The 21,209-nt window shown below is 55.2% G+C and overlaps 10 protein-coding genes across 10 annotated transcripts; 2 read left to right on the forward strand and 8 right to left on the reverse strand.

Annotated features, from left to right (window-relative positions):
• Nucleotides 1-457: 457 nt before the first annotated feature.
• LOC140117234 (histone H2A type 1-like) lies at nt 458-1,791 on the reverse strand. Its single transcript, XM_072133725.1, has one exon. It carries the CDS (start codon nt 1,789-1,791, stop codon nt 1,399-1,401), a length of 393 nt encoding a protein of 130 aa, XP_071989826.1. The 3' UTR covers nt 458-1,398.
• Nucleotides 1,792-2,082: 291 nt separating this feature from the next.
• LOC140117235 (histone H2B type 1-O-like) lies at nt 2,083-2,483 on the forward strand. The gene has a single exon (XM_072133726.1). It carries the CDS (start codon nt 2,103-2,105, stop codon nt 2,481-2,483), a length of 381 nt encoding a protein of 126 aa, XP_071989827.1. The 5' UTR covers nt 2,083-2,102.
• Nucleotides 2,484-3,574: 1,091 nt separating this feature from the next.
• On the reverse strand, nt 3,575-3,953 carry LOC140117236 (histone H4). The gene has a single exon (XM_072133727.1). The coding sequence runs from the start codon at nt 3,938-3,940 to the stop codon at nt 3,629-3,631; it is 312 nt and encodes a 103-aa protein (XP_071989828.1). The 5' UTR covers nt 3,941-3,953; the 3' UTR covers nt 3,575-3,628.
• A 524-nt stretch (nt 3,954-4,477) lies between these two features.
• On the reverse strand, nt 4,478-5,382 carry LOC140117233 (histone H3). Its single transcript, XM_072133724.1, has one exon. The coding sequence runs from the start codon at nt 5,263-5,265 to the stop codon at nt 4,855-4,857; it is 411 nt and encodes a 136-aa protein (XP_071989825.1). The 5' UTR covers nt 5,266-5,382; the 3' UTR covers nt 4,478-4,854.
• Nucleotides 5,383-5,906: 524 nt separating this feature from the next.
• On the reverse strand, nt 5,907-6,578 carry LOC140117232 (histone H1A-like). Its single transcript, XM_072133723.1, has one exon. The coding sequence runs from the start codon at nt 6,576-6,578 to the stop codon at nt 5,907-5,909; it is 672 nt and encodes a 223-aa protein (XP_071989824.1).
• Nucleotides 6,579-11,866: 5,288 nt separating this feature from the next.
• Nucleotides 11,867-13,162, reverse strand: LOC140117240 (histone H2A type 1-like). The gene has a single exon (XM_072133730.1). The coding sequence runs from the start codon at nt 13,160-13,162 to the stop codon at nt 12,770-12,772; it is 393 nt and encodes a 130-aa protein (XP_071989831.1). The 3' UTR covers nt 11,867-12,769.
• Nucleotides 13,163-13,470: 308 nt separating this feature from the next.
• LOC140117241 (histone H2B type 1-O-like) lies at nt 13,471-13,854 on the forward strand. The gene has a single exon (XM_072133731.1). It carries the CDS (start codon nt 13,474-13,476, stop codon nt 13,852-13,854), a length of 381 nt encoding a protein of 126 aa, XP_071989832.1. The 5' UTR covers nt 13,471-13,473.
• A 1,091-nt stretch (nt 13,855-14,945) lies between these two features.
• LOC140117242 (histone H4) lies at nt 14,946-15,324 on the reverse strand. The gene has a single exon (XM_072133733.1). The coding sequence runs from the start codon at nt 15,309-15,311 to the stop codon at nt 15,000-15,002; it is 312 nt and encodes a 103-aa protein (XP_071989834.1). The 5' UTR covers nt 15,312-15,324; the 3' UTR covers nt 14,946-14,999.
• A 524-nt stretch (nt 15,325-15,848) lies between these two features.
• Nucleotides 15,849-16,653, reverse strand: LOC140117239 (histone H3). The gene has a single exon (XM_072133729.1). The coding sequence runs from the start codon at nt 16,634-16,636 to the stop codon at nt 16,226-16,228; it is 411 nt and encodes a 136-aa protein (XP_071989830.1). The 5' UTR covers nt 16,637-16,653; the 3' UTR covers nt 15,849-16,225.
• Nucleotides 16,654-17,279: 626 nt separating this feature from the next.
• On the reverse strand, nt 17,280-17,951 carry LOC140117237 (histone H1A-like). The gene has a single exon (XM_072133728.1). It carries the CDS (start codon nt 17,949-17,951, stop codon nt 17,280-17,282), a length of 672 nt encoding a protein of 223 aa, XP_071989829.1.
• Nucleotides 17,952-21,209: the final 3,258 nt, after the last annotated feature.

The raw sequence follows: 21,209 nt of genomic DNA on the forward strand, positions 1-21,209 counted from the left end.
AAAGTTATGGATTTTTGAAGTTGGAGAGCGAGAAATCGGCCGAAAAACCCTGCGTCCTTAAGGGGTTAAGCAATGCCATGGGATTATCTGGAAAAAAAGTCTCAGGGGGGACAGCAAAAACATTTGTTTTAAAAACATAGAAAAAGTAGAAAAGTGTAGAAAGATTAAAAACTTAATGCACTAAACGGGAGAGACCTTAGCTGGTGAATATAAAATACTTATTGCATCCTTACTTGCCCGGCCAAACAAAGGTTAGACTGCACCTAAATCTTACTGTTTTCCTTATCGCTGTGCAATCACTATCTAAGAAACATATGTGGTTTTTTTTACCTTTCTTTTGGTGCAGAGTTAGATGGTGTGTGCCGGTCACCAGTATCAAGGTCTCAACCCGGTGATTGCCTCGACGCGCGTTTCGCCAAACGGCTTCGTCAGGAGGAATGGTCCGTGGTTGCTATGCACTTTAATCCTGTTCCCCTGCAGGCTTTGGATGCAGGAATTTCTTTATTTTTGGGCATATGTGCGAATTATTCATTACCCTTTTCTGTTTCATGCCTTGGTCAGAGTCTGATTAGTTTTGAGACCGTTTTCGGCACTACTTACTTAGTACACTGCAAAAAGTGCAGGGAACACCATTGATTGCTTCTGTTGTGTACACTCGGGCCCTTGTGTAATAGTTTGTTTCTGTATGTTGTTCCTCCATTTGTGTGTCAATTTTAACTTGTTCAGCATTGGTATTTGAATGTAATAAAATTTACATTTTACTAGCTACTTTATTATTTATTTTTTTAATTCTTTCATATGTTTAGGGGTAATAATATTGCCCAATCGGGTAGCATTGTGAATCTTTTGACGCCACTGGGACTATATTGGCTACTGTTGGGGGCAATGTGACCATTTCCCAAAAAGCGCCACCTGGTGGACAATCCTGCAGATCTAGTGTAGAACCATTTAGTTCTCAGTCGGAAAGTTGTTGGGGGGGGGTTTGAATCTCCCGCTCGTTCGCTCGCTCTGTGTGACGTCAACAGCCGCAGCTCCGTCCCTGCGTGGAGGGCGAGCGCCATCCTCCTCGGCTCCCGGAGATGCCGTGCCCGGCCGGGAGGGTGCAGCGCCCCCCAGTGACGGAGAGTCGGGGCGCAGCCTGCGGGGCGGGCGGTCACATCCATCCCCTTTGTGTAGCCGCTAGCAACTAGTGACACCGGCAGGAGAGCGATAGAGGCGGGGGAGCGCAGACACGAGCAGTATAATGTGTGGTGTACACGTAGTATTGTATAGAGAGAGTGTGTGATGTACCGGGGAGACACCCGGGGCTGCAGCTCTGTCAGGAGGAGGTGGGTGGCTCTTAGAAGAGCCTTTGTGTGTAGTGGGGATCGGGTGCTGGAGCAGCAGCGGCGGCGGCGCTCACTTGCTCTTGGCGGGCTTGCTGCTCTCGGTCTTCTTGGGCAGCAGCACGGCCTGGATGTTGGGCAGGACGCCTCCCTGGGCGATGGTGACTCCTCCCAGCAGCTTGTTGAGCTCCTCGTCGTTGCGCACGGCCAGCTGCAGGTGGCGGGGGATGATGCGGGTCTTCTTGTTGTCCCGGGCGGCGTTGCCGGCCAGCTCGAGGATCTCAGCGGTGAGGTACTCGAGCACGGCGGCCAGGTAGACGGGAGCGCCGGCCCCGACTCTCTCGGCGTAGTTGCCCTTGCGGAGGAGCCTGTGCACACGACCGACGGGGAACTGCAGGCCGGCCCGGGATGAGCGGGTCTTGGCCTTAGCGCGGACCTTTCCTCCTTGTTTGCCACGTCCAGACATGATGCTAGAGATTCAGTACGACTGATGCCGCTCAGCCGCCTCCTGCCGCCTCTTATACCTTCCCGCCCGCTCCTCACTCTCTGTCATTGGCCGGATTGAAATCCTACCAATAGAGGCGCGGCTCTTAGACTCACCAACCAGCATGAGGAGGCGTGGTTCAGCAGTGAACACGGAGATGACACGACTCGCTCCTCCAATAGCAGGGCGAGCAGCCGGCGTCGCTCATTTGCATAGCCCGGCTATAAATACCGCGGCGCGGGGAGGTGCGGGACATTGTTCTCCGTGTCTCGGATAATAGTAACCGCTGCATCATGCCTGATCCCGCCAAGTCCGCCCCAGCGCCCAAGAAGGGCTCCAAGAAAGCCGTCACCAAGGCCCAGAAGAAGGACGGCAAGAAGCGTAGGAAGACCAGGAAGGAGAGTTACGCCATCTACGTCTACAAGGTGCTCAAGCAGGTGCACCCCGACACCGGCATCTCCTCCAAGGCCATGGGCATCATGAACTCCTTCGTCAACGACATCTTCGAGCGCATCGCAGGGGAAGCCTCCCGCCTGGCTCACTACAACAAGCGCTCCACCATCACCTCCCGGGAGATCCAGACCGCCGTCCGCCTGCTGCTGCCCGGAGAGCTGGCCAAGCACGCCGTGTCCGAGGGCACCAAGGCCGTCACCAAGTACACCAGCGCCAAGTAAGCGGCCTCCCGCCTGCCTACCCGGCACCTCAAACACCCCAAAGGCTCTTCTAAGAGCCACCCACCCTCTCCACAACAGAGCTCACCCTTCTCTCACTCATCCCGATCCCGAGTCAAGTACAACGGTACCCCCGTGTGTAAATCTCTTATCAGCCGTTTCTACTGTTAGGTGAGGCGTGACAGTCGCTGGTGCTCATCCCGGGGGCCACTGATACATGCGGGCATAGGGCGGAATGTTGTAACAACACTCGGGGTGCGTCCTCTGTACAACAGGAAGAGATGGGCGCAGTGGTGACACATGAATCCAAGGGATATTACACGGTTATTGGGACAAACATGTAGGACTGGGGAACTTGCAGCGTCTCCTGGTGTCCAAGCGGATGCTTGGATAAGACACTGGGAGGCGGCCTGGATAAATAGCCGGGGGAGGCGGGTGACACAGGCAGGCAGGCAGGCAGGCGCGCGCCCGCTCGTCAGTGTTGTGTCAGACTGACGGCTTTTATTAGAGCAGATGCTGAGCCCCGAGTGATTGTGTGTCAGACGCTTCTTGTGGTGGCCTGCGGATGCCTGGACGCCGTGTCCCGGCAGACGCCCGGGTAGTGTGAGCAGTACACAGGCACTCAGGTGTTGCGGCTGTCGCAGCGTCATCGCGATGCAACGAACAGTCCCGTATGTAGGAGAAGCCATAAAACGGCAGCACTGAGAGATTATGTGCGGAGGAGGGAGGGTAAAATTCAAATCTGGCCCGGGCGCCTAACAGCCATATGCACCCCGTTACACGTGTAGTGCCCGCGGTATCTCCTCCAGCCGCTCCTATAAGCCTCCCCCTCCGTTAGGCAAAAGATGTTGTGCAGCAGCCGCGGGGCTGATTTGACACAGCCCCGGCCCAGCTCTCATTAGCGCCAGAATCCGCACTGCGGCGGCCCCAGCAGCGGGGGCTCGATAATAAGCTACGTTTCTGTAGCGCCATCACATTCCGTAGCGCATTACAAGTCACAGGAAACATCTAGAGGCAAGGGGATGAGTGTTAGACTACAGACAGCGGTATGAAACAAAAGCATCAGAGTGCGAGCTCTTCTCTAGGAGGAGGTGGGTGGCTCTGAAAAGAGCCTTTGGGGGTGAGATGGAGCCGGGTGGGCACGAGTCTTAACCTCCGAAGCCGTAGAGAGTGCGGCCCTGGCGCTTGAGCGCGTACACCACGTCCATGGCGGTGACGGTCTTCCTCTTGGCGTGCTCGGTGTAGGTGACAGCGTCCCGGATGACGTTCTCCAGGAACACCTTGAGGACGCCGCGGGTCTCCTCGTAGATGAGGCCGGAGATACGCTTGACTCCTCCTCTGCGAGCCAGGCGGCGGATGGCGGGCTTGGTGATTCCCTGGATGTTATCACGCAGCACCTTCCTGTGCCTCTTGGCGCCTCCTTTTCCAAGACCCTTTCCTCCTTTGCCGCGTCCAGACATCTTCTCGCTCTCGTGTAAGACAACGAATGTAACTGCGTTGGACGAGGTCTCTTTTATATACACAATGAGAGGACCAGATAGAGAACTACCGGTGGTGACGAAAGGGGCGTGTCCTTGAGCTCTCCTCCCCCTAGCCACCTATTGGCTGAACGCTGAACGTATCATCATTTTGAATCCCCCGCTCTTTCTACAATCCCTGCTACATCGCTGTGTGCGGCCCCCAGCACAAAGACTCCCGCCTCATGAGAGCGGCGGGCAAACTGAGGGAGGGGTTGCACATCTACATGTACATAGAGATGAAATATAGAAAACTGCAGATCTAACTAGGACTAGAGTCACCGAGGAGCGCAGCAGTGGCATGCGACCAAAAAGGTGTGGAGCTCTGGCAGTAACTGGGGGGGTAGAGAACCCAAACGCCTCGCACTGTGACCGTGAGCGCAGCTGCGGGTGTGACCAGAGAGGCAGAACGGGTGTGGTTCGGCAGTGACTAGTCAGGTGTGTGGTTTAGGATTTGTGCTGTGGCAGAACACGCTCTATACCGCCATTACAATTTATTTGTATAGCGCCATCATATTCCGTAGCGCTTTACACATCCTACACAAAATAGACTACTATTTTACATATATATACTTTTTATATATTTGTGTCGCTGGGCAGCGATTCCTGTCCTGGGGAGGAGGGGACATCGCTGACAGCACTAGGAGCCTGGGGAGCAGCGCGGCGTCTCCCTGTAGATAGACAAGAGGCCTGAGAGGTGGCGGCGGCTGTAGAAAAGCGGTCATAGAAGGCAGCGCCCCGGCTGCAGGGTACACGTGGGGTGTGAGGAGGTGGGGGTTATTGAGCTCGTCCTGTGGAGGATGTGGGTGGCTCTGAAAAGAGCCTTTGTGTTTTGTAGGACGGTACCCGGGGAGGACTTAGGCCCTCTCGCCGCGGATCCTGCGGGCCAGCTGGATGTCTTTGGGCATGATGGTGACTCTCTTGGCGTGGATGGCGCACAGGTTGGTGTCCTCGAAGAGGCCGACCAGATAGGCCTCGCTGGCCTCCTGCAGCGCCATGACGGCAGAGCTCTGGAAGCGCAGGTCGGTCTTGAAGTCCTGAGCGATCTCTCTGACCAGGCGCTGGAAGGGCAGCTTCCTGATGAGCAGCTCGGTGGACTTCTGGTAACGGCGGATCTCGCGGAGAGCCACGGTGCCGGGGCGGTAGCGGTGAGGCTTCTTGACTCCGCCGGTGGCGGGCGCGCTTTTCCTGGCTGCCTTGGTAGCCAGCTGCTTGCGGGGCGCTTTGCCTCCGGTGGACTTGCGGGCGGTCTGCTTAGTTCTGGCCATGGTTTTTTTTCTTTCTCTCACACACAAATAGCGGCGATGTGAGGAAACCGGCACGGAGCGCGATATTTATGCTCCCGCACTCGTCCTCATTGGCTCAAGTATAGCCCGCCCATCGACTTCATTGGCTCATTCGTAAGCCCGCCAAAACAAGAGGAAAAACAGCGAGCAGCCATTGGCTAACAGAGGCGGATAGACGTAACGTCCGGTGATAACCTCCCCTCCCGCGTGGAAGTGTCAACCGCTGCCCCAATCACTGCAGAGCGCTCCCCCCGCACCTGTCACCATCCACACAGGGCACTGCCAGTGCCTCCACCCTCAGCAGCATGCAGGCTGCGCGGGCACATAGACCCCCATCACCTCCCGCTCACTACTCTGCGGCCCCGTCCCACTGTAGACGCTGTAAGCCCTCGCCCCCTCCCGGGATGCTCTGTTCCCCCCATAGTGAGCGGACGACTCATGTGGAAGTCCGGCCACGTCCCCGGGAGTGTGACGCTGGTGGCGGCGGGGGGCTGGAGGGGTATGACCCGGCGGCTTATACTGTGCGGCGGGCTGTGGGTAAGAGCTCTGTCGGGGAGGAGGTGGTGGCTCTGAGAAGAGCCTTTGTGGGGGGTTTATATGGAAGGGCACAGGGCGGCTCCCGCTTACTTCTTGGCCGCGGGCTTCTTGGCTTTAGTAGCGGCCTTCTTCTTAGCCGGGCTCTTGGCGGCAGCAGCTTTGGGCTTGGCCGCCTTCTTAGCCGGGCTCTTGGTGACTTTCTTGGGCTTCGGGGCGGCCTTGGGCTTCTTGGCCGCTTTCTTGGGGCTCTTGGCCGCCGCTGCTGCAGGCTTCTTGGCCTTTTTGGGGCTCTTGGCGGCGCTGGGAGCCTTCTTGGGCTTCTTAGGAGACTTGGGCGCTTTCTTGGCGCTGGCGGCGGCCGGCTTCTTGGGCTTGGCCGCTGCGGGCTTCTTCTTGGCCGCCTTGTCCTTGGTGTCGAGCTGCTTCTTGTTGAGCTTGAAGGAGCCGGAGGCGCCGCTGCCTTTGACCTGGAGCAGGGTGCCCTTGGTGACCTGCGCCTTGATGGCCAGCTTGAGGCGGCTGTTATTCTTGTCGACGTCGTAGCCGCCGGCAGCCAGGGCCTTCTTGAGGGCGGCCAGGGACACCCCGCTGCGCTCCTTGGAGGCGGACACGGCTTTGATGATGAGCTCGGAGACGCTGGGGCCGGAGGGCTTCTTGGCGCTCTTCTTGGCGGCAGCGGCCTTCTTGGGCTGCTTCTTGGCCTTGGCGGCCGGTTCGGCGGCAGGGGGAGCTGCGGCGGCGGGCGCGGTTTCTGCCATCTTCAGATATGAAGGGACTCGCACACAAAACTCTGCTGACAGTTCGTGAATCGCGAGCAGCGCGCTCTCCCGCCTCTTATATCTACAACGGCGGCGCTCTGATTGGCTGCCGAGTGGCATCGTCCTCCGCTCCTATTGGCTGACGCTGAGCGCCGCTGCCGACTGTCAGTGCTTGAGCGAAGCCCCGCTCTGCCCGTGTGCTTCCCTGCCCGGGAGAGCAGCCCCTTAGCGGACACCAGCGGACAGGCCCGCGCGCTCCCCCCCTGACTCCCCACTCCCCGACAACCTCTCTGACCGTGTGCAGCCGTCACTGGCGGAGGCGCTGGGCGGGAGCCGGCAGGGGGGCCCCGGGATCTCCGCCATGGTCCTCCCGATCCGCGCGTCGCCGTGATTGTGCGGAGATCGCACTGGCGCGGGAGCTGCCGGCTTCTCCTCCCCGCACTTGTCACCGTCACTGGGATCTTCCCCACAGGATCTGCCGCGCACAAGTCTGATTGTCCCATCCGGGGAAGAGCTGGGGCTGCCGAGAGCGCGGGAGGGTAACACACAGGCGGCCCCGGCCTCCCCGTCCTGCCCTGTCCATGGATAGGACATCCCGAGGAGCTGTCACCGGCCCCGGCCCCGTCCACAGGGACATCCAAGGAGGCCGCAGCCACAATGTATCATCATCCGGTGCCCCCTGCATCATCCCTATCATCATCCAGAGCCCCCTACGCCAATAATATCATCATCCAGTGCCCCATGCATCATCCCTATCACCATCCAGTGCCCCTTACAACAATACTATCACCATCCAGAGCCCCCTCCATCATCACTATCATCATCCAGTGCCCCCTCCATCATCACTATCATCATCCAGTGCCCCCTCCATCATCACTATCATCATCCAGTGCCCCCTCCATCATCACTATCATCATCCAGAGCCCCCTGCATCATCCCTATCATCATCCAGTGCCCCCTACACCAATACTATCATCATCCAGAGCCCCCTACACCATCACTATCATCATCCAGTGCCCCTGCATCATCACTATCATCATCCAGAGCCCCCTGCACCAATAATATCATCATCCAGTGCCCCCTACATCATCACCCAGTGCCCCCTGCAATAGCACTATCATCATCCAGAGTCCCCTACACCAATAATATCATCATCCAGTGCCCCCTACATCATCACTATCATCACCCAGTGCCCCTGCATCATCACTATCTCCATCCAGAGCCCCTTACATCAACACTATCATCATCCGTTGCCCCCTGCAATAACACTATCATCATCATCCAGTGCCCCCTACATCAACGCTGTCATCATCCGTTCCCCCCTACATCTACACTGTCATCATCCAGTGCCCCCTACATCCACACTATCATTATCTATTGCCCTCTACAATAACACTATCATCATCCAGTGCCCCCTGCATCAACTCTATAATCATTTGGTGTTGTCTTGTGGTGTGTGTGAGGGGTATCTATGATATATAAAGGTTAAGCAGCCCGGTCAGCTGTGGAGTGAGAGGTAAGGCTTTGATTGGCTCACAGGTGGACTGCAGACATCCTGACATCACCGCTATGGCTGAAGGCCTTTCTCCCACTGCCATAAATAGCTAAATATTTCCAATATGTGGCAGCACAATACATTCTGTTATCCAGGTGGAATTGTAATGAAAGTGACTGTGTTGTTCTTAGGGGTGCAGTGTGGAGATTTCACTTTGGCTCCTCATAGAACGTTTAATTGTGCAGCAATAAGTCATGGCAGGGAAAGTTCGCCATGTAGTTCCAAACCCAGAGGAGAAGACATGTCACCTATGAAGTTCAAAATTCTACTTCTACTTGGGACAAATCAGTACTGTAGTCGCAGACTAGCCGCCTAGATTGTGGGACAACTCTCTGTAAATAACACTACATACGCAGAGTGTCAGTGAGCCAAGTCTATGGTGGCAGCCTAGTGTGGAAACCCCATGGTGGGTTTGACAAGTTGTCATAGAAAGTCAAGTTCAAGATGGAGATCACTGTGAGGAAGATGTTGTGCTCCCCGGGGCTGCTCCCAGCAGGTGAGCAGCATTTTCAAGTTGGACTTTTAATATTTAATACCCCCTTCTGCAAACGTCGTCGTCGTCGACGGCGGCGGCAAAGGTGATGGGAAAGTGGACTGGTCCATTGCATCCCTTGTGAAGGGGAGAATCAGTCAGCCTCAGAAGAGGTAAGGGTGATGGTACAGTCCATAAGTTCTCCTATGAAGGAGGTTGGTGTAGCCCATTTCTTCTTTCTCTCAGAGGAGGAAGTGAAGGTGGTGGGCGCTCCCGATCTGCGCACGGCAGTGAATGTGCGACTACTCGGGGAGCTGCCAGCTTCTCCTGTCGGCTGCCGCACCTGGAGGCAATCTTTCAAGTTGTTGGTGCGGGGCTATATTTTACCTGTGACTCTGCCGTAGTGTAAGGCGTAGAAGCCCGCTGCTCTGCCTTGTCAGTCGCTGCCTTTGACTTGTGGTGCGCGTGACCCTGCGCAGGTCGCCGCATCGTGGAAGTGTCTGTGAGCGTGACTGTTCTGTTGCTTGTGGCGTCCAATCAGAGCTCGGCTTTCCTCGTCCCGTAGCAGCAGCTTATGAAATGGAAGCTGAGCCCGACTGGTGGACTAATCCTAACGATCCAGCGGTCTCATGGTGCGCAATTCCTTTTTTCTTTTTTACTTGTTGCAGCTACTGTGGCTTTTTGGCAGTTGTGGGGGCTCTTTGGTGACTTTCTTAGGCTTCGGGGTGGCCTTGGCCGGGCTACTGTGTGGGGTCCTTAGATTATTGTGGGGGCGCTGTGCTTAATTTGGGTGACGTGGTGCAGGCATTTGGCTATTTTTGGCTAATGTGGTATTGTTACCAATTTGGCTCCAGTTGGGTCACTGCGACTACAGTGGCTGCTGTGAGGGCACTTTGACAATATTGGCTTCTTCTGGGGTCACTGTGACTATTTTGGCTACGGTAGGATCTGGCAGTGTAACCATATCGGCCAATCGGCTCTCCCAGAAGAAGCCATATCGTGGCGAAACACGTGTCGGGGTTTATTCGGTCTTGCAAAGAAAATGTTAGGGATCACGAGGGCGCACGCTATGGGTATGATTGGAACCGTTGCCGTCGCTGGTATCAGTTGTCATGTTTTGGTGGAACACTAACCTGTAGCACCCCCTCTAGCGGGTTTCCGCGGGTCCAGCAAAATGAATCCAACAGTGTGATTTCTTTGGTCCAGGTTCACACTATAGTCCCCGTTGTAGTCCAAGCAATAGCTGAGCAATAGCGAAGCCCCGGCCGGTAGCTTCGCTAAGTCAGACTAGTAAAAACAGATGTACCGGTGACGTCACCCACAAGGTACGGATGGTCCAGAAGGACAAACAGGAATATCCACCGACATGTTGTCCAAAGCAATGGCTTTCTTCCTCCAGGAATGCGTCGGTGGATATTCCTGGATATACCACAATTATAATCCTTCCGATTACACCTATAACTAAACGACACTAGGTGGCAGTAGAGTATTAAAAGTTATCTTTTATTTAGAATTCAACTTTAAAAGATACAAAACATGGGTTCTTTCACTTAGTTTAACCCCTTAACGCTCTGCGCCGTAGCTCTACGGCGCAGAGGTATAAGGGATGTATGAAGAGGGCTCACGGGCTGAGTCCTCTTCATACAAAGGTGGGGGTTTTTGCAAAATGCATAAAACCCCCACTGCTAATAACCGCGGTCGGTGCTAGCACCGATCGCGGCTATTAACCCCCCCGTTGCCGCCGGCAAAGTCGCCGGCGGCACTTAAAAGACGGCGGCGCGCGGGCGCCGCCATCTTTTTTTCGATCGCCACGCCCCCGAACGTCATCGGGGGGCGGCGATCGGTTGCCATGGTAGCCTCGTGTCTTCTTTTGACACGAGGCTATCTGGCAGCTGCAGATTCGTTACAATGAGCCAGTGGCTCATTGTAATGAATGTGCTGCAAAAATGCCATATATTGCAATACAGAAGTATTGCAGTATATGGTAGGAGCGATCTGACCATCTAGGGTTAATGTACCCTAGATGGTCTAAAAGATAGTGAAAAAAAAAAGAAAAAAAAAAGTTTAAAAAATAAAAAAAATTAATAAAATATTAAAAGTTCAAATCACCCCCCTTTCCCTAGAACGGATATAAAACATAATAAACAGTAAAAATCACAAACATATTAGGTATCGCCGCGTCCCAAAATGCCCGACCTATCAAAATATAAAAACGGTTACGGACGGCGGTGACCTCCGAGGCGGGAAATGACGCCCAAATGTCCGAAATGCGACTTTTACACCTTTTTACATAACATAAAAAATGAAATAAAAAATGATCAAAATATCGCACAGACCTCAAAACGGTAGCAATGAAAACGTCGCCTCATTTGGCAAAAAATGACACCTCACACATCTCCGTGCGCCAAAGTATGAAAAAGTTATTAGCGTCAGAAGATGGCGAAATTTTTTTTTTCTTTTTTGTACACATTCGTTTAATTTTTGAAAATGTATTAAAACTAAATCTAAATCTAAATTTGGTATCACCGCGATCGCACCGAACCAAAGAATAAAGTAGGCGTGTTATTTGGAGCGAAGAGTGAAAGTCGTAAAAACTGAGCCCACAAGAACGTGACGCACGTGACGTTTTTTTTCAATTTTTCCACATTTGGAATTTTTTTTCAGCTACGCAGTACACGGCATGTTAAAATAAATAACATCACGGGAAAGTAAAATTTGTTACGCACAAAATAAGCCCTCACACAGGTCTGTACACGTAAAAATGAAAAAGTTATGGATTTTTGAAGTTGGAGAGCGAGAAATCGGCCGAAAAACCCTGCGTCCTTAAGGGGTTAAGCAATGCCATGGGATTATCTGGAAAAAAAGTCTCAGGGGGGACAGCAAAAACATTTGTTTTAAAAACATAGAAAAAGTAGAAAAGTGTAGAAAGATTAAAAACTTAATGCACTAAACGGGAGAGACCTTAGCTGGTGAATATAAAATACTTATTGCATCCTTACTTGCCCGGCCAAACAAAGGTTAGACTGCACCTAAATCTTACTGTTTTCCTTATCGCTGTGCAATCACTATCTAAGAAACATATGTGGTTTTTTTTACCTTTCTTTTGGTGCAGAGTTAGATGGTGTGTGCCGGTCACCAGTATCAAGGTCTCAACCCGGTGATTGCCTCGACGCGCGTTTCGCCAAACGGCTTCGTCAGGAGGAATGGTCCGTGGTTGCTATGCACTTTAATCCTGTTCCCCTGCAGGCTTTGGATGCAGGAATTTCTTTATTTTTGGGCATATGTGCGAATTATTCATTACCCTTTTCTGTTTCATGCCTTGGTCAGAGTCTGATTAGTTTTGAGACCGTTTTCGGCACTACTTACTTAGTACACTGCAAAAAGTGCAGGGAACACCATTGATTGCTTCTGTTGTGTACACTCGGGCCCTTGTGTAATAGTTTGTTTCTGTATGTTGTTCCTCCATTTGTGTGTCAATTTTAACTTGTTCAGCATTGGTATTTGAATGTAATAAAATTTACATTTTACTAGCTACTTTATTATTTATTTTTTTAATTCTTTCATATGTTTAGGGGTAATAATATTGCCCAATCGGGTAGCATTGTGAATCTTTTGACGCCACTGGGACTATATTGGCTACTGTTGGGGGCAATGTGACCATTTCCCAAAAAGCGCCACCTGGTGGACAATCCTGCAGATCTAGTGTAGAACCATTTAGTTCTCAGTCGGAAAGTTGTTGGGGGGGGGTTTGAATCTCCCGCTCGTTCGCTCGCTCTGTGTGACGTCAACAGCCGCAGCTCCGTCCCTGCGTGGAGGGCGAGCGCCATCCTCCTCGGCTCCCGGAGATGCCGTGCCCGGCCGGGAGGGTGCAGCGCCCCCCAGTGACGGAGAGTCGGGGCGCAGCCTGCGGGGCGGGCGGTCACATCCATCCCCTTTGTGTAGCCGCTAGCAACTAGTGACACCGGCAGGAGAGCGATAGAGGCGGGGGAGCGCAGACACGAGCAGTATAATGTGTGGTGTACACGTAGTATTGTATAGAGAGAGTGTGTGATGTACCGGGGAGACACCCGGGGCTGCAGCTCTGTCAGGAGGAGGTGGGTGGCTCTTAGAAGAGCCTTTGTGTGTAGTGGGGATCGGGTGCTGGAGCAGCAGCGGCGGCGGCGCTCACTTGCTCTTGGCGGGCTTGCTGCTCTCGGTCTTCTTGGGCAGCAGCACGGCCTGGATGTTGGGCAGGACGCCTCCCTGGGCGATGGTGACTCCTCCCAGCAGCTTGTTGAGCTCCTCGTCGTTGCGCACGGCCAGCTGCAGGTGGCGGGGGATGATGCGGGTCTTCTTGTTGTCCCGGGCGGCGTTGCCGGCCAGCTCGAGGATCTCAGCGGTGAGGTACTCGAGCACGGCGGCCAGGTAGACGGGAGCGCCGGCCCCGACTCTCTCGGCGTAGTTGCCCTTGCGGAGGAGCCTGTGCACACGACCGACGGGGAACTGCAGGCCGGCCCGGGATGAGCGGGTCTTGGCCTTAGCGCGGACCTTTCCTCCTTGTTTGCCACGTCCAGACATGATGCTAGAGATTCAGTACGACTGATGCCGCTCAGCCGCCTCCTGCCGCCTCTTATACCTTCCCGCCCGCTCCTCACTCTCTGTCATTGGCCGGATTGAAATCCTACCAATAGAGGCGCGGCTCTTAGACTCACCAACCAGCATGAGGAGGCGTGGTTCAGCAGTGAACACGGAGATGACACGACTCGCTCCTCCAATAGCAGGGCGAGCAGCCGGCGTCGCTCATTTGCATAGCCCGGCTATAAATACCGCGGCGCGGGGAGGTGCGGGACATTGTTCTCCGTGTCTCGGATAATAGTAACCGCTGCATCATGCCTGATCCCGCCAAGTCCGCGCCAGCGCCCAAGAAGGGCTCCAAGAAAGCCGTCACCAAGGCCCAGAAGAAGGACGGCAAGAAGCGTAGGAAGACCAGGAAGGAGAGTTACGCCATCTACGTCTACAAGGTGCTCAAGCAGGTGCACCCCGACACCGGCATCTCCTCCAAGGCCATGGGCATCATGAACTCCTTCGTCAACGACATCTTCGAGCGCATCGCAGGGGAAGCCTCCCGCCTGGCTCACTACAACAAGCGCTCCACCATCACCTCCCGGGAGATCCAGACCGCCGTCCGCCTGCTGCTGCCCGGAGAGCTGGCCAAGCACGCCGTGTCCGAGGGCACCAAGGCCGTCACCAAGTACACCAGCGCCAAGTAAGCGGCCTCCCGCCTGCCTACCCGGCACCTCAAACACCCCAAAGGCTCTTCTAAGAGCCACCCACCCTCTCCACAACAGAGCTCACCCTTCTCTCACTCATCCCGATCCCGAGTCAAGTACAACGGTACCCCCGTGTGTAAATCTCTTATCAGCCGTTTCTACTGTTAGGTGAGGCGTGACAGTCGCTGGTGCTCATCCCGGGGGCCACTGATACATGCGGGCATAGGGCGGAATGTTGTAACAACACTCGGGGTGCGTCCTCTGTACAACAGGAAGAGATGGGCGCAGTGGTGACACATGAATCCAAGGGATATTACACGGTTATTGGGACAAACATGTAGGACTGGGGAACTTGCAGCGTCTCCTGGTGTCCAAGCGGATGCTTGGATAAGACACTGGGAGGCGGCCTGGATAAATAGCCGGGGGAGGCGGGTGACACAGACAGGCAGGCAGGCAGGCGCGCGCCCGCTCGTCAGTGTTGTGTCAGACTGACGGCTTTTATTAGAGCAGATGCTGAGCCCCGAGTGATTGTGTGTCAGACGCTTCTTGTGGTGGCCTGCGGATGCCTGGACGCCGTGTCCCGGCAGACGCCCGGGTAGTGTGAGCAGTACACAGGCACTCAGGTGTTGCGGCTGTCGCAGCGTCATCGCGATGCAACGAACAGTCCCGTATGTAGGAGAAGCCATAAAACGGCAGCACTGAGAGATTATGTGCGGAGGAGGGAGGGTAAAATTCAAATCTGGCCCGGGCGCCTAACAGCCATATGCACCCCGTTACACGTGTAGTGCCCGCGGTATCTCCTCCAGCCGCTCCTATAAGCCTCCCCCTCCGTTAGGCAAAAGATGTTGTGCAGCAGCCGCGGGGCTGATTTGACACAGCCCCGGCCCAGCTCTCATTAGCGCCAGAATCCGCACTGCGGCGGCCCCAGCAGCGGGGGCTCGATAATAAGCTACGTTTCTGTAGCGCCATCACATTCCGTAGCGCATTACAAGTCACAGGAAACATCTAGAGGCAAGGGGATGAGTGTTAGACTACAGACAGCGGTATGAAACAAAAGCATCAGAGTGCGAGCTCTTCTCTAGGAGGAGGTGGGTGGCTCTGAAAAGAGCCTTTGGGGGTGAGATGGAGCCGGGTGGGCACGAGTCTTAACCTCCGAAGCCGTAGAGAGTGCGGCCCTGGCGCTTGAGCGCGTACACCACGTCCATGGCGGTGACGGTCTTCCTCTTGGCGTGCTCGGTGTAGGTGACAGCGTCCCGGATGACGTTCTCCAGGAACACCTTGAGGACGCCGCGGGTCTCCTCGTAGATGAGGCCGGAGATACGCTTGACTCCTCCTCTGCGAGCCAGGCGGCGGATGGCGGGCTTGGTGATTCCCTGGATGTTATCACGCAGCACCTTCCTGTGCCTCTTGGCGCCTCCTTTTCCAAGACCCTTTCCTCCTTTGCCGCGTCCAGACATCTTCTCGCTCTCGTGTAAGACAACGAATGTAACTGCGTTGGACGAGGTCTCTTTTATATACACAATGAGAGGACCAGATAGAGAACTACCGGTGGTGACGAAAGGGGCGTGTCCTTGAGCTCTCCTCCCCCTAGCCACCTATTGGCTGAACGCTGAACGTATCATCATTTTGAATCCCCCGCTCTTTCTACAATCCCTGCTACATCGCTGTGTGCGGCCCCCAGCACAAAGACTCCCGCCTCATGAGAGCGGCGGGCAAACTGAGGGAGGGGTTGCACATCTACATGTACATAGAGATGAAATATAGAAAACTGCAGATCTAACTAGGACTAGAGTCACCGAGGAGCGCAGCAGTGGCATGCGACCAAAAAGGTGTGGAGCTCTGGCAGTAACTGGGGGGGTAGAGAACCCAAACGCCTCGCACTGTGACCGTGAGCGCAGCTGCGGGTGTGACCAGAGAGGCAGAACGGGTGTGGTTCGGCAGTGACTAGTCAGGTGTGTGGTTTAGGATTTGTGCTGTGGCAGAACACGCTCTATACCGCCATTACAATTTATTTGTATAGCGCCATCATATTCCGTAGCGCTTTACACATCCTACACAAAATAGACTACTATTTTACATATATATACTTTTTATATATTTGTGTCGCTGGGCAGCGATTCCTGTCCTGGGGAGGAGGGGACATCGCTGACAGCACTAGGAGCCTGGGGAGCAGCGCGGCGTCTCCCTGTAGATAGACAAGAGGCCTGAGAGGTGGCGGCGGCTGTAGAAAAGCGGTCATAGAAGGCAGCGCCCCGGCTGCAGGGTACACGTGGGGTGTGAGGAGGTGGGGGTTATTGAGCTCGTCCTGTGGAGGATGTGGGTGGCTCTGAAAAGAGCCTTTGTGTTTTGTAGGACGGTACCCGGGGAGGACTTAGGCCCTCTCGCCGCGGATCCTGCGGGCCAGCTGGATGTCTTTGGGCATGATGGTGACTCTCTTGGCGTGGATGGCGCACAGGTTGGTGTCCTCGAAGAGGCCGACCAGATAGGCCTCGCTGGCCTCCTGCAGCGCCATGACGGCAGAGCTCTGGAAGCGCAGGTCGGTCTTGAAGTCCTGAGCGATCTCTCTGACCAGGCGCTGGAAGGGCAGCTTCCTGATGAGCAGCTCGGTGGACTTCTGGTAACGGCGGATCTCGCGGAGAGCCACGGTGCCGGGGCGGTAGCGGTGAGGCTTCTTGACTCCGCCGGTGGCGGGCGCGCTTTTCCTGGCTGCCTTGGTAGCCAGCTGCTTGCGGGGCGCTTTGCCTCCGGTGGACTTGCGGGCGGTCTGCTTAGTTCTGGCCATGGTTTTTTTTTTCTTTCTCTCACACACAAATAGCGGCGATGTGAGGAAACCGGCACGGAGCGCGATATTTATGCTCCCGCACTCGTCCTCATTGGCTCAAGTATAGCCCGCCCATCGACTTCATTGGCTCATTCGTAAGCCCGCCAAAACAAGAGGAAAAACAGCGAGCAGCCATTGGCTAACAGAGGCGGATAGACGTAACGTCCGGTGATAACCTCCCCTCCCGCGTGGAAGTGTCAACCGCTGCCCCAATCACTGCAGAGCGCTCCCCCCGCACCTGTCACCATCCACACAGGGCACTGCCAGTGCCTCCACCCTCAGCAGCATGCAGGCTGCGCGGGCACATAGACCCCCATCACCTCCCGCTCACTACTCTGCGGCCCCGTCCCACTGTAGACGCTGTAAGCCCTCGCCCCCTCCCGGGATGCTCTGTTCCCCCCATAGTGAGCGGACGACTCATGTGGAAGTCCGGCCACGTCCCCGGGAGTGTGACGCTGGTGGCGGCGGGGGGCTGGAGGGGTATGACCCGGCGGCTTATACTGTGCGGCGGGCTGTGGGTAAGAGCTCTGTCGGGGAGGAGGTGGTGGCTCTGAGAAGAGCCTTTGTGGGGGGTTTATATGGAAGGGCACAGGGCGGCTCCCGCTTACTTCTTGGCCGCGGGCTTCTTGGCTTTAGTAGCGGCCTTCTTCTTAGCCGGGCTCTTGGCGGCAGCAGCTTTGGGCTTGGCCGCCTTCTTAGCCGGGCTCTTGGTGACTTTCTTGGGCTTCGGGGCGGCCTTGGGCTTCTTGGCCGCTTTCTTGGGGCTCTTGGCCGCCGCTGCTGCAGGCTTCTTGGCCTTTTTGGGGCTCTTGGCGGCGCTGGGAGCCTTCTTGGGCTTCTTAGGAGACTTGGGCGCTTTCTTGGCGCTGGCGGCGGCCGGCTTCTTGGGCTTGGCCGCTGCGGGCTTCTTCTTGGCCGCCTTGTCCTTGGTGTCGAGCTGCTTCTTGTTGAGCTTGAAGGAGCCGGAGGCGCCGCTGCCTTTGACCTGGAGCAGGGTGCCCTTGGTGACCTGCGCCTTGATGGCCAGCTTGAGGCGGCTGTTATTCTTGTCGACGTCGTAGCCGCCGGCAGCCAGGGCCTTCTTGAGGGCGGCCAGGGACACCCCGCTGCGCTCCTTGGAGGCGGACACGGCTTTGATGATGAGCTCGGAGACGCTGGGGCCGGAGGGCTTCTTGGCGCTCTTCTTGGCGGCAGCGGCCTTCTTGGGCTGCTTCTTGGCCTTGGCGGCCGGTTCGGCGGCAGGGGGAGCTGCGGCGGCGGGCGCGGTTTCTGCCATCTTCAGATATGAAGGGACTCGCACACAAAACTCTGCTGACAGTTCGTGAATCGCGAGCAGCGCGCTCTCCCGCCTCTTATATCTACAACGGCGGCGCTCTGATTGGCTGCCGAGTGGCATCGTCCTCCGCTCCTATTGGCTGACGCTGAGCGCCGCTGCCGACTGTCAGTGCTTGAGCGAAGCCCCGCTCTGCCCGTGTGCTTCCCTGCCCGGGAGAGCAGCCCCTTAGCGGACACCAGCGGACAGGCCCGCGCGCTCCCCCCCTGACTCCCCACTCCCCGACAACCTCTCTGACCGTGTGCAGCCGTCACTGGCGGAGGCGCTGGGCGGGAGCCGGCAGGGGGGCCCCGGGATCTCCGCCATGGTCCTCCCGATCCGCGCGTCGCCGTGATTGTGCGGAGATCGCACTGGCGCGGGAGCTGCCGGCTTCTCCTCCCCGCACTTGTCACCGTCACTGGGATCTTCCCCACAGGATCTGCCGCGCACAAGTCTGATTGTCCCATCCGGGGAAGAGCTGGGGCTGCCGAGAGCGCGGGAGGGTAACACACAGGCGGCCCCGGCCTCCCCGTCCTGCCCTGTCCATGGATAGGACATCCCGAGGAGCTGTCACCGGCCCCGGCCCCGTCCACAGGGACATCCAAGGAGGCCGCAGCCACAATGTATCATCATCCGGTGCCCCCTGCATCATCCCTATCATCATCCAGAGCCCCCTACGCCAATAATATCATCATCCAGTGCCCCATGCATCATCCCTATCACCATCCAGTGCCCCTTACAACAATACTATCACCATCCAGAGCCCCCTCCATCATCACTATCATCATCCAGTGCCCCCTCCATCATCACTATCATCATCCAGTGCCCCCTCCATCATCACTATCATCATCCAGAGCCCCCTGCATCATCCCTATCATCATCCAGTGCCCCCTACACCAATACTATCATCATCCAGAGCCCCCTACACCATCACTATCATCATCCAGTGCCCCTGCATCATCACTATCATCATCCAGAGCCCCCTGCACCAATAATATCATCATCCAGTGCCCCCTACATCATCACCCAGTGCCCCCTGCAATAGCACTATCATCATCCAGAGTCCCCTACACCAATAATATCATCATCCAGTGCCCCCTACATCATCACTATCATCACCCAGTGCCCCTGCATCATCACTATCTCCATCCAGAGCCCCTTACATCAACACTATCATCATCCGTTGCCCCCTGCAATAACACTATCATCATCATCCAGTGCCCCCTACATCAACGCTGTCATCATCCGTTCCCCCCTACATCTACACTGTCATCATCCAGTGCCCCCTACATCCACACTATCATTATCTATTGCCCTCTACAATAACACTATCATCATCCAGTGCCCCCTGCATCAACTCTATAATCATTTGGTGTTGTCTTGTGGTGTGTGTGAGGGGTATCTATGATATATAAAGGTTAAGCAGCCCGGTCAGCTGTGGAGTGAGAGGTAAGGCTTTGATTGGCTCACAGGTGGACTGCAGACATCCTGACATCACCGCTATGGCTGAAGGCCTTTCTCCCACTGCCATAAATAGCTAAATATTTCCAATATGTGGCAGCACAATACATTCTGTTATCCAGGTGGAATTGTAATGAAAGTGACTGTGTTGTTCTTAGGGGTGCAGTGTGGAGATTTCACTTTGGCTCCTCATAGAACGTTTAATTGTGCAGCAATAAGTCATGGCAGGGAAAGTTCGCCATGTAGTTCCAAACCCAGAGGAGAAGACATGTCACCTATGAAGTTCAAAATTCTACTTCTACTTGGGACAAATCAGTACTGTAGTCGCAGACTAGCCGCCTAGATTGTGGGACAACTCTCTGTAAATAACACTACATACGCAGAGTGTCAGTGAGCCAAGTCTATGGTGGCAGCCTAGTGTGGAAACCCCATGGTGGGTTTGACAAGTTGTCATAGAAAGTCAAGTTCAAGATGGAGATCACTGTGAGGAAGATGTTGTGCTCCCCGGGGCTGCTCCCAGCAGGTGAGCAGCATTTTCAAGTTGGACTTTTAATATTTAATACCCCCTTCTGCAAACGTCGTCGTCGTCGACGGCGGCGGCAAAGGTGATGGGAAAGTGGACTGGTCCATTGCATCCCTTGTGAAGGGGAGAATCAGTCAGCCTCAGAAGAGGTAAGGGTGATGGTACAGTCCATAAGTTCTCCTATGAAGGAGGTTGGTGTAGCCCATTTCTTCTTTCTCTCAGAGGAGGAAGTGAAGGTGGTGGGCGCTCCCGATCTGCGCACGGCAGTGAATGTGCGACTACTCGGGGAGCTGCCAGCTTCTCCTGTCGGCTGCCGCACCTGGAGGCAATCTTTCAAGTTGTTGGTGCGGGGCTATATTTTACCTGTGACTCTGCCGTAGTGTAAGGCGTAGAAGCCCGCTGCTCTGCCTTGTCAGTCGCTGCCTTTGACTTGTGGTGCGCGTGACCCTGCGCAGGTCGCCGCATCGTGGAAGTGTCTGTGAGCGTGACTGTTCTGTTGCTTGTGGCGTCCAATCAGAGCTCGGCTTTCCTCGTCCCGTAGCAGCAGCTTATGAAATGGAAGCTGAGCCCGACTGGTGGACTAATCCTAACGATCCAGCGGTCTCATGGTGCGCAATTCCTTTTTTCTTTTTTACTTGTTGCAGCTACTGTGGCTTTTTGGCAGTTGTGGGGGCTCTTTGGTGACTTTCTTAGGCTTCGGGGTGGCCTTGGCCGGGCTACTGTGTGGGGTCCTTAGATTATTGTGGGGGCGCTGTGCTTAATTTGGGTGACGTGGTGCAGGCATTTGGCTATTTTTGGCTAATGTGGTATTGTTACCAATTTGGCTCCAGTTGGGTCACTGCGACTACAGTGGCTGCTGTGAGGGCACTTTGACAATATTGGCTTCTTCTGGGGTCACTGTGACTATTTTGGCTACGGTAGGATCTGGCAGTGTAACCATATCGGCCAATCGGCTCTCCCAGAAGAAGCCATATCGTGGCGAAACACGTGTCGGGGTTTATTCGGTCTTGCAAAGAAAATGTTAGGGATCACGAGGGCGCACGCTATGGGTATGATTGGAACCGTTGCCGTCGCTGGTATCAGTTGTCATGTTTTGGTGGAACACTAACCTGTAGCACCCCCTCTAGCGGGTTTCCGCGGGTCCAGCAAAATGAATCCAACAGTGTGATTTCTTTGGTCCAGGTTCACACTATAGTCCCCGTTGTAGTCCAAGCAATAGCTGAGCAATAGCGAAGCCC

This window comes from Engystomops pustulosus, chromosome 2, assembly GCF_040894005.1.
Source record: "Engystomops pustulosus chromosome 2, aEngPut4.maternal, whole genome shotgun sequence".
NCBI classification, from domain to species: domain Eukaryota; kingdom Metazoa; phylum Chordata; class Amphibia; order Anura; family Leptodactylidae; genus Engystomops; species Engystomops pustulosus.

Excerpts from the sequence above, each read along its gene's own strand:
- LOC140117234 (XM_072133725.1), bottom strand. The coding sequence starts at position 1,791 with ATGTCTGGACGTGGCAAACAAGGAGGAAAGGTCCGCGCTAAGGCCAAG.
- LOC140117235 (XM_072133726.1), top strand. The coding sequence starts at position 2,103 with ATGCCTGATCCCGCCAAGTCCGCCCCAGCGCCCAAGAAGGGCTCCAAG.
- LOC140117236 (XM_072133727.1), bottom strand. The coding sequence starts at position 3,940 with ATGTCTGGACGCGGCAAAGGAGGAAAGGGTCTTGGAAAAGGAGGCGCC.
- LOC140117233 (XM_072133724.1), bottom strand. The coding sequence starts at position 5,265 with ATGGCCAGAACTAAGCAGACCGCCCGCAAGTCCACCGGAGGCAAAGCG.
- LOC140117232 (XM_072133723.1), bottom strand. The coding sequence starts at position 6,578 with ATGGCAGAAACCGCGCCCGCCGCCGCAGCTCCCCCTGCCGCCGAACCG.
- LOC140117240 (XM_072133730.1), bottom strand. The coding sequence starts at position 13,162 with ATGTCTGGACGTGGCAAACAAGGAGGAAAGGTCCGCGCTAAGGCCAAG.
- LOC140117241 (XM_072133731.1), top strand. The coding sequence starts at position 13,474 with ATGCCTGATCCCGCCAAGTCCGCGCCAGCGCCCAAGAAGGGCTCCAAG.
- LOC140117242 (XM_072133733.1), bottom strand. The coding sequence starts at position 15,311 with ATGTCTGGACGCGGCAAAGGAGGAAAGGGTCTTGGAAAAGGAGGCGCC.
- LOC140117239 (XM_072133729.1), bottom strand. The coding sequence starts at position 16,636 with ATGGCCAGAACTAAGCAGACCGCCCGCAAGTCCACCGGAGGCAAAGCG.
- LOC140117237 (XM_072133728.1), bottom strand. The coding sequence starts at position 17,951 with ATGGCAGAAACCGCGCCCGCCGCCGCAGCTCCCCCTGCCGCCGAACCG.